The 12,522-nt window shown below is 52.8% G+C and overlaps 1 protein-coding gene across 3 annotated transcripts in view; it reads right to left on the minus strand.

Moving 5' to 3' along the window:
* The window catches only part of ZDHHC14 (zinc finger DHHC-type palmitoyltransferase 14), a 220,874-nt gene that overhangs the window by 5,478 nt on the left and 202,874 nt on the right, over positions 1-12,522 (minus strand). For all 3 annotated transcript variants that reach the window (XM_037126031.2, XM_037126032.2, XM_053668713.1), the window contains exon 8: positions 9,319-9,421. In XM_037126031.2, the coding sequence (XP_036981926.2) occupies positions 9,319-9,421 (103 nt within the window). The remainder of the gene's footprint in view (positions 1-9,318; positions 9,422-12,522) is intronic.

A 12,522-nucleotide genomic window follows, 5' to 3' on the forward strand; every position in this document is an offset into this window, starting at 1 on the left:
TCATCCTAACACCCCCGTCCACGCCCACCCCCAGCTCTCTTAGGAACTATGAAATTGCAAATCAGATGGGCTTGTCTCTGTTGGCTCAAAGAAAGCCTTTATTATTTTTTAACTGAAAACAAACTGACCAATTCTGTTTTAGGGACCAGCCCTGTTTTAGGGACTGGCTCTCGAAGACTCATAGGGGAACGTGTTAGAGGTCAAAGCTGGAGGAGACTGTCAAGGTCAGGAGGCCCAAGGATGAGGGGCTCCCCTCCTGTTTTCACCTTCCTCTCCCTTGGTCACTTGCCCTTTTCCTTTCCCCTGATCAGGCCATGCCCGACAGCAGAGCTCCTGGGTACCCACTGGACCTTCTGGAATAAAGGCTGCAAACAGCAGTTTGTTGAGTTCCTCAGAGCTGAAGTTCATCGGGATAGTCACGTGGAACTTGAGGAGCCCTCTGAGACTTGATGCTAAAACATCGCTGTGCTGACTGAACAAGACAGCACATGCCTGGAGACAAATTTACTAGGAAGCTCCGAGGCTTCCCGGCAGGGCTGCTGGCTTGCACCCCCCCGCTTCCAATGCCTCCTTCCTGGCATATTGTTTTGGTTTGTGTATTGTTTCCTTCTTCTTCAAGAAGGCTCCAAATTGCATGCCTCGGGTGCCTCAGACCTGGTGCTCTTCTGCACTCTCCGACTGGCGCTTCCCATGGTCAAAAGAAGGACTTGTGAAAACTAGCAAATCCATGCTCAGCCACAGGGCCAGGACCCTGTTGAAAATGCTCTCTGGTTTACCAGGGGTAAAACACAAAAATTGAAAATGTGATAGAAAAAAATCTAGCTTAAAGCATCTCATTAACAATGCCCATCAGTGAGCATGAGTGTCTAAATACTGCTTGCATTCCACAACTTTGAAAATAGCTCGCCACGGTCAACTGATTTCTGCTGAGAAGACCACTCCCACGTGAGCACCCAGGGGGAAGGCTTCCTCCGACACTGTAGGACCCTGTCCACAACGAGCTCCCACTGGCTCACAAGCAGCCACCGGGATGGGACATGATGGATTCTATCAGATTCCAGCCAAAGGCAGGGCGATGACTCTGCCCAGTGGGATGTACAATTCTCATTGGGATGTACAATTCTCATCATACGAACTTTGTGCATTTTGAACATCTCCTTTTTGGAAGAAACTCAATGATTAGGGGATACTGGACTTCTCTAAATGTCAAAGCTCTCCATCTTGCACACGGCCGAAGTTCCGAGGAGAACAAGGGACAACCCTTCATGCTGTAAATCCCACTGGAGAACTTCGAGGCAGAAGACGGCCAGTATCTCAGGGACCCGTGGAGATGGCGCATGAGAAGGTGCTCTGACACCTCTCCCTTTCCGCCTCTGCTTCGAATTCTTATTTGCTCATTCTTGTTAATTTTTCTATTTGATGGCTTTCTGTCTGGTCCCATCGATTCTCTCCCCTTGCATCTTTTCCTTTTGTCGATTTCCCTCCCACTCCTTTCTTCTCTTCTTTCCCACCTATCTCTCCTCTCACCTTGGCCTTTTTACCGTCCCCCTTCCCCAACCTTCCTGGCTTTTCCTAGGAGGACTCATCTGCACCCAGTGGGGCAGACCTACCGCTCACTGGTTTCTCTCCCAACTCCGCAGGGGTATGTACCAGCATGAACACCATCGGGGGTATTTTAATTTATAGAACCAGCTACAAAACCTGAAAAGAAAAAGTAGCCCCAGGATACTGGACAGTGATGATTCGTTACTATGAACAGGAAATTGAGACACTCACGTTTTCTTTCCAAAAAACAACCCTTTACAAATCCCTGTTTAGCAAATACAGGGTTGAACCACAGGAAACTGCCATTTTGGGGTCAAAGTCATGCAAATGCTGAATCCGAACAGAACAGACACCTGACCCCTTGCAGGAGTGTCTATGAAAAGCCCCCCGCTGTTGGCCACACCGACCTAGCACCCTCTGAGCTAGGGGGGTGGAGGGGGCGCCTGGCTGGGGCCACCAAAAGCCACATGACAGCTGCGGAGGCACCGCCTGCACGGAGAGCTGGCATTTAACCGGCAAAGACATTTACGGCTTCAGATGTTCAAATGTCACAGGCACTGTCATCGCTTAAGGTTACAACTTAAAAACACCCCCGAGATAGTGCACTGTTCATTTCTGCCCACCTCTGACGCTGTGTTCTGGGGTCTTCTGAATGCTCACTCACAGTTATAAAAACCCTGCAAATGTCTAAAAGTTCCCCAAAATGCAGGCTGGGAGGAGAGCTTCCTTTTTATTCTTCTATTTGACATCATCATTTAAAGTTGCTGAAGTTATTTTTTCTACAATATTTGGCTTTTCAGATTGTGCAGGGAGGTTTCTTCCGATAGACTATTTTCATAAATCATGCAACTGCTGCACTTAATCCTGTTTTGATATTAGATTAAGGGGGATTTAAAAATTAGGTTGAGGAAAGATAGGAAGTCATTTTCTAAGAAAGAGGAAAAGAAAAAAGAGGAAATTCCAAGAACTGTGTCCTGTCTTTGTGTGCAGCACACAGTCCCAAAGGAACTTCAGAGCGACAAGCGCCAGGTTTCAACAGAAACTGTGACCCTCATTCCACGCGTAAACTTAAATTAGCAGACAATCAGAGGAGTCCCACTGAAAACGGGCCCACGGGTGGTGTCCTTCCTGCACACCCATGCCCAGGGCTTCAGAGTGAGGCCATAATAAAGGCCCCGCGTCGGGGAAAGAGGGTAATGGAAATGTGATCCTCAGTGGGCACGGCAGTTATCTGGCACTGAATTCTGCGTGGCACCTCAGAATCTCACCGGTGTTGGAAGGACAGAGGCCATGCTGGGGTGACAGGCACCATTTTCATGCTTACATGTCACTGCGTGACTTCCGTGACACCGTGCTCTTCGGGTGTCTGGAGTAGTGGGCAGGCCACTTGGGCACTAGGTCACTGTCCCTGACCCCAAAGTATGTGAGGTGGGCGGCTAACAGTGAATTTTCCTGTATTGACACAATACGACCTCAGTGGGCACTCGGAGGCCAGGGCTAGCTTTTACCCAGGTTTTCTGTTTTGCAATATCATTGTGTTTATCTAAGACCTAAAGCCTTTCCCTCTAATTTTTAAAATAGCCTGCATTTCCCCAGAAATCCTTTTCCTATCACTCAGGAATGACCTGGACTTTGGTCCTAAAATAAACAACCTCTTCATTTCCTTCCTCTGCAAACGAACATGCCGAGCCCAGTGCTAAATCTAAATGTCTCCAAAGTTCCTCCTTCACTGAAAGCTCTGACTGCAGAAATCGTGTGCCAAGGTCAATTCCGTCCCTGCTACTGGCAGAGTGGGTAGCAACTGTGTGTGTCTGGGCACGTGGCAACATTGGCCACAGCGTGTCCCCGAATCATAGACACGGGAGGACACATAAGCGACTCTGGACTAGTGCCCCCTCGGTACAGGGGGTACACGAAACTGCCCCAGACAAGTGAGGCCACGGCTTCCCACAACGCACAACACGACGCAAAACCGAGACCCTGGGAGACGGGAAACTCCCAGGGCGAGCCCGGCAGGTGGCCAGCCCTCCCCTCACGAGGCTTTGCCAACCGTGCCGTACGCCAGCGATTTGTGACCTTTCTCATCTCAAGGGACACAAATGAATCACTGAAACTCTGCAGCACCCCAGCATGTATATTGCATTTTTTTGCCGGTTTGACAAAAACAGTAACTAATTTTGATTCGTTCACACTGGATGGCTATGGTGTTGGCTGTCGTCATTTTTTAATTTGACAACCTAAGGGGAAAAAGGTCAGCTCCCCCGACTAAATATTTCAGTCACGTTTTTAAACATTCTTGCAGGACACCCGTGTGCCCCTGCGGCACAGCAGTGTGCCGTGGCACGCCGGTGTGAACACCGCTGACGGCGGCTGAGGTCCGCGCAAAGCACGGCGGTTCTGCAGAGTGGAGAAAGCAAAGGTCGGAGTGTGAGGAAGCTGAAGCAGCTGGATCGCGAGACAGGGCATTGAAGAAGAGGATGCTGTGCAGAGAGGGGGGCCAGAAGTCCTGGTGGGGGTCCCCTAGGAGTCTGTAGCCAGAGGCTGTGGTGCTCACATGCAGGATGAGCCCCCCTCCCTGCAGAGATGGATGAGGTAGCAGCTGCAGTGGGGCTGAGAGAGGGACAGAGACGCCAGAGGTTGAAAAGTGAGTTCTGGGGGACACTGACCTCATTAACACTCCAACACCATGTCAACACCCCTGACGTCCAGTGGGGGCGTCAGGAATGCTGTGCCTTAGGAGCAAGAACCAGGGCCTAAAAAGTGAGGTCCCTGGAAGTTCAAGATGATTAGCCAGTCACTGAACTGCCTGCTAAAACAAGAATCAATGCTCTTCAGAAGAAGATGACAAAATGTAGAGTCTCTACAACATATTGTTTAAAATCTGCAACATCAATAGGCGTTCAAGGAAACAGGAAAATGTGCTACAGAGTGAAGGAAATAAGTGGTCAACAGACGCCATACCCAAGGCAGCCCGCATATAGTCAGTAGGTAAAGACTTTAAGCAATATTGTAATTATGTTCAAATAATTATAGAAAAAAATGGCCCCTTGAAAAAATGGAAAGAAAATCTCAGCAGAGAAATACAACTTGGCAGAGAAATTAAAAGAACCAAATGGAAATTCTAGAATAAAAACGTATAATGCCCAAATGAAAACTTTTCTAGGTGAGCAGATTGGTAGATCGGAGATGGCAGAATAAAGAATCACTGAAGATGAGGAGAGAACCAAAGAAATAATCCAGTTTGAAAGACTAGAAGATAAAGATTGAAGGAAAATGCACAGAACCTCAAGGAGCTGTCTCCTGGGGTAACATCAAAGGCTCTAACATGTGGGAGATTGGAGTCCCAAGGAGAGAGAGAATGAGATAAAGCAGTAAAAAACCCTGAAGACATAATGGATAAAAATGTCTTAATCTGTTGAAAAATGATAACTTTCAGACCCAAGAAACGGAATGAACTCTGAACACTTCGATCGCAGAGCTCACCCCTGGGCCAGGTCAGTAAATCACCTGGATGCTGATACGTTCCCGAAACCTGGACAAAACTTTAGCGCTCGGGCTAGACCAGTCCAAGGTGCTGCCAAGAAGCTTGGGCTTCAGAGAACAAATGGAGAGAAAAGGAGTTAATCTGATACTGAGTAACACTGTTATTTGTAACAGAGCAGAAACTGAAGATGCTTCATAGACATTTGCCTGGTCGAGTTGCAGTTCGATTATGAAGAGGTTACATGTTCGGTTCCACAGCCTGGTTGTGAGGGACCAAAGCGAAGTCATCCTCCTTCCACACAGAAGGCCCATGTGGTGTGACTTCTTCAGCCCTGGGCAGAGCCTTCAAGCCATTCCACTCTGGGAGACCTGCCCCCCGGGGAGGCTTTGGGTATACGGGCAAGAAGAGCACTGTCTCGGAGTCAGACTGCCAAGGAAGAAATCTCAGCTCGGCCACAGAGCAGTCAGTCAATCTCTCCCCACCCTGCTCTCACTTAACCACCACGGACTGAAACCAATGATCATAGGAACCTCTCTAGATAATGAAGATACGGTGCTGAACAAAAAACATTAAAGCACTCAATTATTATTATTATTATTAAAGGCTGAAATGCTTTTAATAGCAAAATCTTTCATTCACAATTGAAATTCATTATGTCCCTGAAATTTGGCTTGAATTCCCTCTGTGATACAAATGGTTGATGACAGTCATTTTCCTGGGAGCAGATTTGATAGGGGAGAGAGGGTGAGGATTACGGTTGTGAGGATTAAAAGCATTCAGGAGAAGCATCACCCCACACAGCCAGTGTGCGTAGCCCGGGCAGGGCTATGAGCACAGACTAGGAGTCAGGCTCTCTGAGCCTCATTTGTATTAATCTTTAAAATGGGGGTGATATTAGTAGCAGCCGCATGGGGTTGTGAGGGTCAGTGTGAGTTATCTCCGTGGTATGTCGTGTGCTGGTAGGGGACGGGATATAGTAAATACTGCGCAAGGCGGAGCATGGACGAACTCAGAGAGGCTGGAGATAGGTCAAGCCTCACACTCTGCTCCGTGCCAGCCCTGCCTCCATGTCCACCCCTTAACCTGCGACCCACAGCACCGAAGCCCACGAAGGACAACTGGCATCACAAGAGGCACAGTCTCTCAGTGCCTGAATGGCCTATAAATGCACAGCAATGCCGGCCTGTTGACCAGACCTAACGGGCTGGAGGCCCTGGAGAATAGCGGAGTCTGCCAGACAGGGTCTGCATGGGAAGCGGCCCTCCCACCAATGCTGCACCCCTCTGTCCACATCGCTGGGGGTGCAGACTCCCCCAGCCTGAACATCTCTGGGGGAGGGGGCCTCTGTCCCAGACGAGCTCTGGGTGCAGGACATTTCCCTGCTGGGTTGAGCAGGATCTGCCTCCCCGAACCCTCCAGTCCTGGCTCTGAACTGTGGGGCCACACAGAATTCCACTCATTTTTCACCCCACAACTTTCTAACGTGTGTGGGTGGCCCCAGCTGCAGGTAAGAGCTCGGGGACCAAAAAACTTTCTCCCAGCTGCAAAGAGAGTGGAACCAGGGCTCCTTGTAACACAAAGGCAGCAGCGGGGTGGGATGGAGGGGGCGAGGGACCCCTGTCAGTTCACTTCTGAACTCACCTACGGGCAGCTCACTTACTTCATCATTGCTAACGATTTCTGTGTAATCAACTACAAATCATCTGGAAAATGTAATACAATTTTCATGAATGCTAAATTTAATAATGAATGAAGTTGACATATTCGTGTGTCTTGTAGACATTAAACATTTACTAATCTTGACTTTATCGTTTTCTTTTTGTGTTTTAGAACTTGTTTGTTTTCAGGTCTTAAAATTTTTCACTTCCCAGAAAAGCTCATAGGCACTTTGCCTACAGTGTTTAGTGGGTAAAATGACCATGACCTTCGGTGTCTGGGCCCATGGATTAATTTGACCCCACCAAGGCCATCACTTTGTGACACTATGCCACGATGTCCCTGCACTAAAGAGGACTCCTTGACTCTACTTCCCAGTTCCACATTCAGGATGGACACTTCTGCAGATGGAACAAAATCAGGGGAAGGAAGGAACAGCGAAGGAAGACAGGAACAAAGGAATATTTGCCAGGAATCTCCACTGAGAAAACCTCAGTGATGGAAACTTTCACATTCATTCAAATGAGCGTTTAATAAGCACCTACTATGTGCCAGGAGCAATGGTGACGGGGGATGAAACAGACAGGATGTCAGCCAATCCCAACCACTATCTAGGGAGGCGGACGTCCTTATCCCTTCTTTCCTTCACTCCCTCCCTCCTTCCTTTCTTCCTCCTTTGTCTCCCTCCCTCCCTCCCTTCCCTCCTTCCTCCCATCCTCCCTCCCTCCCTTCCAGAATTTAAGGCTCTTGGGATGAACTGACTCGTCCAAGATCAGCCCCAGTGTCAGAGCTGGCAAGCCCAAGCCCAGGTGACCGAGGCCACGTCCCACTTGCTCTCCTGCAGAGCACGGTGAGGGTGGTGTTAGGGGCATCACGGGTGACACTAACGCAAGTTCACTGGTTCTGGTGAGGACCACAGTCATCCGTGGTTGGTCCTAATGAAACTTCACAACATCTTTCTTCACATTGCACTATGTCCTGTCCCTGGACGACTGACTTCGAGGGCAGAGGGACTGTCCCCTACATACCTTGCACCCCTAGCATGTAGTTGAGTCCTCAGCGCACAGTAGGGACTCAGGAAGAGCTGCTGAGTAAACACCAGTATGTCTACATAGTGAAGTGATCAGGATAGAGGGTCAGAGTGCCCGAGAGTGGTGTCCTTATAGGACTTTTGTCGGGCACCTGCAGGTACTTGAGAAGGACCTCAGAGCATGAAGATAGTTGACCTCACTGCCTGTGCACTTGAAGGACTCAGGGCATGCAGTGGGTGTGGGCCCTGGGGTCCTCAGACTGGGCTCAGATGCCCGAGGTAATGGCTGTGTACACGGCGGCAGAGGATCGGCCTCTCCTAGCTTCAGAGAAAGTGAGGGCAGGCAGGCCCACGTCCATTCCTGGTCTGGGATTAAACGAGGTACGGATCGTCGCAGGCCCTGAGCACAGCTGATGCCCGATGCATGCTATCTCCTTTCCTATGCTCCTGTCTCTTCACTCTCTCTGTCCTGACTCTTCTCCCCCCGGAAACAAGCAGGGCGACCCTGAAGGGCTGTTTGTGCAGGCCAGTGCAGACAGCACAAGACGCGCCAGGATCACGGGGAATGGGGTGGCAAGGACCCATGTACACACACTTTCTTTCGAAGAAGACAGAACATTAACGAAGCAAAGCGAAGCAAACACTAACAAAACACCACTCCCGACAAATGAACCCAGGGAGTTCTGCTTGGAGCAGGGCCTTGCCTCCCTGTCTGTAAATACGGCCAGGGGGTTACAGGGACTGAGCTGTGTGTCCGAGACCCGAGTGGTCAGAGACAGCTGGCTTCCACCTTGCAGTTCTGTGTGCTCAGCAACCGTGGGCCCAGGAGGCCGTCTGCCCCCGAGTCCACCTTGAGAGGCACGTTAATCCCGGAAACACCACTGCGGGCAGTTCAGGTCTATCGAGAGCACACCACACCACTGGAGGTCCGCACAGCCGGGCCCCTTACAGAGCCACGGGGCCTCAGGGAACTCTGCTCCAGATACAGAGGGACCGCTGCCTCAGGGCTGTGAAGGCTCGATGGTCAGGGCCAGCCGGGCTGCGACTGCAGGTGCCCACGAGAGCCCCCACGCCCGCCCTGAGTCTCCCACCTGCAGACTGGACACAAAGCCCGCCTTCCCACAGGGCCACAGCCTGGGACCCCCTTGGCGAGGCTCCAGGCAGCTTTCACTGGGAGAGACTTTTGCACGAAGGTGTGCTAGGCGGACCTAAGAGTTGGCTGAAAGTGGGGGAGCTGGCACTGACCAAAGAGGGCTGGGCAGTCAGTGCGGACTGAGGCAAAGGGACAGAAGGGGACATGGGGACACTGTTTAGCCCGCCAGCCCTGCCTGGGGCAGCATGTCTCGTCCCCCAGATGACAGTGTGCCTGTGTAAGGGCACCTTCCATCAGGAGGCGCCACAGGCTGTTTCTGGAAGAGATTTTGTGTGTCCCCTTCACAGCCCCCAACACACGGTCACTCAGCAGCAGCCACAGCCCTCCCTCCCCTCTTTGTCGCTTGGGTTGGGAAGCGTTCTCGTGTGCTGGGCCTTTTACGGGGTTAGCAGGCAGAGAAGCCGGGGGAAGGCACTGCGGGGGGCTGGCCCTGCCGCAGGCAGCTCCTACCATGTCGCTCTGGGATGGCGTGGCCCCGTACGCGGACAGCCCGTTGGAGGGTGCAGCTGGCTGTGGGGTGTCAGGCTGGATGTACCCCCTTCTGTCGATGAGGCTGCAAGAGAAAACGAAACAGTGAAGGAGAAAGAGTGGGAGTAAAGAGCCAAAACGCCACCAACGCTGTTCTGATTTCCACTTTGGGGGCCCTTCTTTCTGGGACGGGCCCCTCTCAGACACCTTGGAACGCACCCCAGTCACGTCATGGGCAGGCAGGCACCAATTTTGTCATTCTGCATTTTGGAATCCCATAGCACCCCTTCCCTCTGTGCCGCCTGCTGCAGGCCCCGTGCTGTGCACCAGCCTCCAGCCCACTGGCCGCTGCCCACCGTCCACAGCCCCCAACTGAGGGCCCGACCACAGCCCCTTCCTGAGGGCACGGCTTTGGGAGCCTCAGCACCAACGACGCCGTCCAGACTCCTGCCTCGGCCTTCAGGCCTCACGCACCTGCCCCCCGCTTTCCCCTCCAGCCTTAAACCCATGTCTCCTTGTTGCACACTCGGCTCTCGTTCGCTTGTCCCCTCCACAGTCGTGTCTGAGTGCCTGTCACCTGCGAGCGCACTGCAGGGGCCAAAAGCCACCTGCCTGGTACATGCTCTGAGCTTTGCCAGCTGTGGATTTTTATTCACACTGTTTTTTTTTTTTCTTATCCACAGTTACTTTCCCTCCCATTCCACTGTCCATCTTTTTTTTATTATATTTATTTTTAGAGAGAGGGGAAGGGAGGGAGAAAAAAAGGGAAAGGAACATCGATTTGCTAGAGAAACATCAGTTGGCTGCCTCTCTCACGCCCCCATCTGGGGACCTGGCTTTCAATCCAGGCCTGTGTCCTGACCAGAAATCAAACCAGCGACCTTCCGCTTCGTGGAACAACGTCCAACCCACTGAGCCACCCTGGTCAGGGCTCCACTGTCCTTTCTTCACGGCCAGGTTCAAAAGCCCTGCAGCCCCAGCTCTCGCCCCTCCCTGTGCCCGCTTCCGTCCCTTATCTGGCTTCTCTTAAGGCTGCATGGGATCCTCCTGGGGGCACCTCCCCATTTGCTGGTGTCACAAGGACTTGGGACAGTCCTGGAGGGCAGCCTGCAGCCCCCAAGGGAGGGCAGGGCAGTCTTCCTCTTTCCTCCCACTCCATCCCTGGTCCCAGAGGACGTGGGGCTCAGAGTCCCCGGACCCATTCTGTTGGCCTCGCCTGTGCCCACGTCTGCATCTGTCACAGGTGTGAGCTCCACGAGGGAAGGTCAGAGTCTTCCTGATCACTGTGTCTGCACTGCTGGCAGCCAGCAGGAGGTGCGCAAACGCTCGCTGATGAAACGAGAATGGCCCTTTGGCCGCCACAGACAGGTTTGCTAAGCAATGCCTCTTTCCTTAGCTCCGAGGCAGGGCCGCCCAGTGTGAAGGTGGGTGAAGCTCTACTGCGCCTTCCAAAGGGCTGCCTGGGGTGAGGGCCCAGTGCTGACCTTGAGTCTAAGGGCAGAACAGCAAAGGGCAACAGGAGGCTCAGCTAATAAGTGGGTGCGCCCACAGTGGCCCCTGCGGAGTGGGGCTCGGGCCACACTCCAACGGCTTCTGCAAGATGCCTGAAGTGCCCCCCCCCCGCCACACCTCCTTCTGGGTGGGCGGGGGCTGGGCTGCTGGCGGCAGCTCCTGCTTGTCAGCTGGACTTTCAGAAGATAGGAATTATCGTCGCAACTACTGCTTTCAGGTCTTCAAGTGACAGAAGAACAAGCCATTAAAAAACACTTGGGACAGGATCTTGGAATGGAACTCTCTCTGCTTCAGTTTCCATTGAATCCCCCGAGGTTTAGAAAAAAAAACAACAGGCACCAGTAACTTCCATCTGCCAAAGGGAGGTGCTGGACCCCCTGCAGGACATCAGAGGGGTTCTCAGACCAAGCATGTCCGGACAGGAGGGGCGGAGTGAACCGAGCAAGGGAGGAGGTCTTGGAGGAAGGAGCCACTGGCCCCCCACTGAGGAAGAGGACTGGGGGGGCGGCTGGAGGGTGAGGGGCGGGGAAAAGTTGTCCTGAAGGGGTGTGTCAGGGCTTGAATGGTAACCCCCCAGAAGGTATGTTGAAATCCCAACCCAGAGTGGAAAGTTTTAACCTGTGATGAACTTTGGAGTTCTGATTCACTGGAATGACACGATTTGGGAGGCCATGAAAGTGCCCCCAATTGTTTTTTTCTTTTAAGTGATGGGAGAAATTCGGGGACTTGCAGGGGACCTCACCCAGGAGCAGAAAAGAACCAGGTCATCAAGAGCGTCTGAAGGGACGCGGGGAGAAAAATAAAGTCACCGGCCTGCATTCCACGCGGTCAGCCTATCTCATAGACCAGCCAAGGCTGACATCTGCCACAAGTCTCCTCGCAGTGGTCCACGGCACCTCGCCCCCTGATTTGGCTGTGCTCCCCTCGTCTCAACTCTTGTGTTCAGCTCCCTGCCCCCCGATTCTTGCTTCCCTGACAACCCAGGCTCTCCCCTCACCTCTGAGCCGTTGGACAGGCTCTTCCCTCTGCCGTCCCCCCACAATGCCTTCCCCCCACTCCCACTCGTCCTTCAGAACAGATCACTGAAAGCCCCCGCCCCTGGGAAGCCCACCCAGAGGTCCCCTCACAGCCCCTCCAGGCTGGCCGCACAGCCTGTGCTCAGCAACCCTGGCCAGGCGAGGTCTTGGGACTGGCTGACCCACGGCACTGCCCACGGGGCCTGACCCTGACCACACCTTGGGACTTCCTGTCTTTCCAATTTCCATTCTTCCTGCCACAGTTGTAGGAGGACCCCCCTCCCCCAAACCTGGCCACCCCCACCCTGCTGTCCTCACACTTCTGGGGACACTTCAGGGACCTGAGTGGGGGGCTGCAGCTCTCGCTGGGCCACAGGAAGACTCTCTCTCTCTCTCTCTCTCTCTCTCTCTCTCACGTGCGCGCATTGCTGTGCCGTTGAAGAATGTTTCGGAGGCAACTCGGGTGCACGGTTCTGGCACACAGATGGCGCGGAGCCCCTGCCTGGAGCAAGAACTCTGCTCAGTGGGCGGGGCTGGCTGCGAGCCCACCTGTGGAATGTGGAGGCCCTGGCCCTTTCGAACGCAGAAGATTTGGGAGAGGTCAGCAAAGAGAGGAGGAGGAAGGAGAAAAGAGGGAGGAGAGTCCGGCCAGCTCTGG

The sequence above is a fragment of the Artibeus jamaicensis genome, unplaced genomic scaffold, assembly GCF_021234435.1.
Source record: "Artibeus jamaicensis isolate MK-2021 breed Jamaican fruit bat unplaced genomic scaffold, CSHL_Jam_final contig_497, whole genome shotgun sequence".
Classification (NCBI taxonomy): Eukaryota; Metazoa; Chordata; class Mammalia; order Chiroptera; family Phyllostomidae; genus Artibeus; species Artibeus jamaicensis.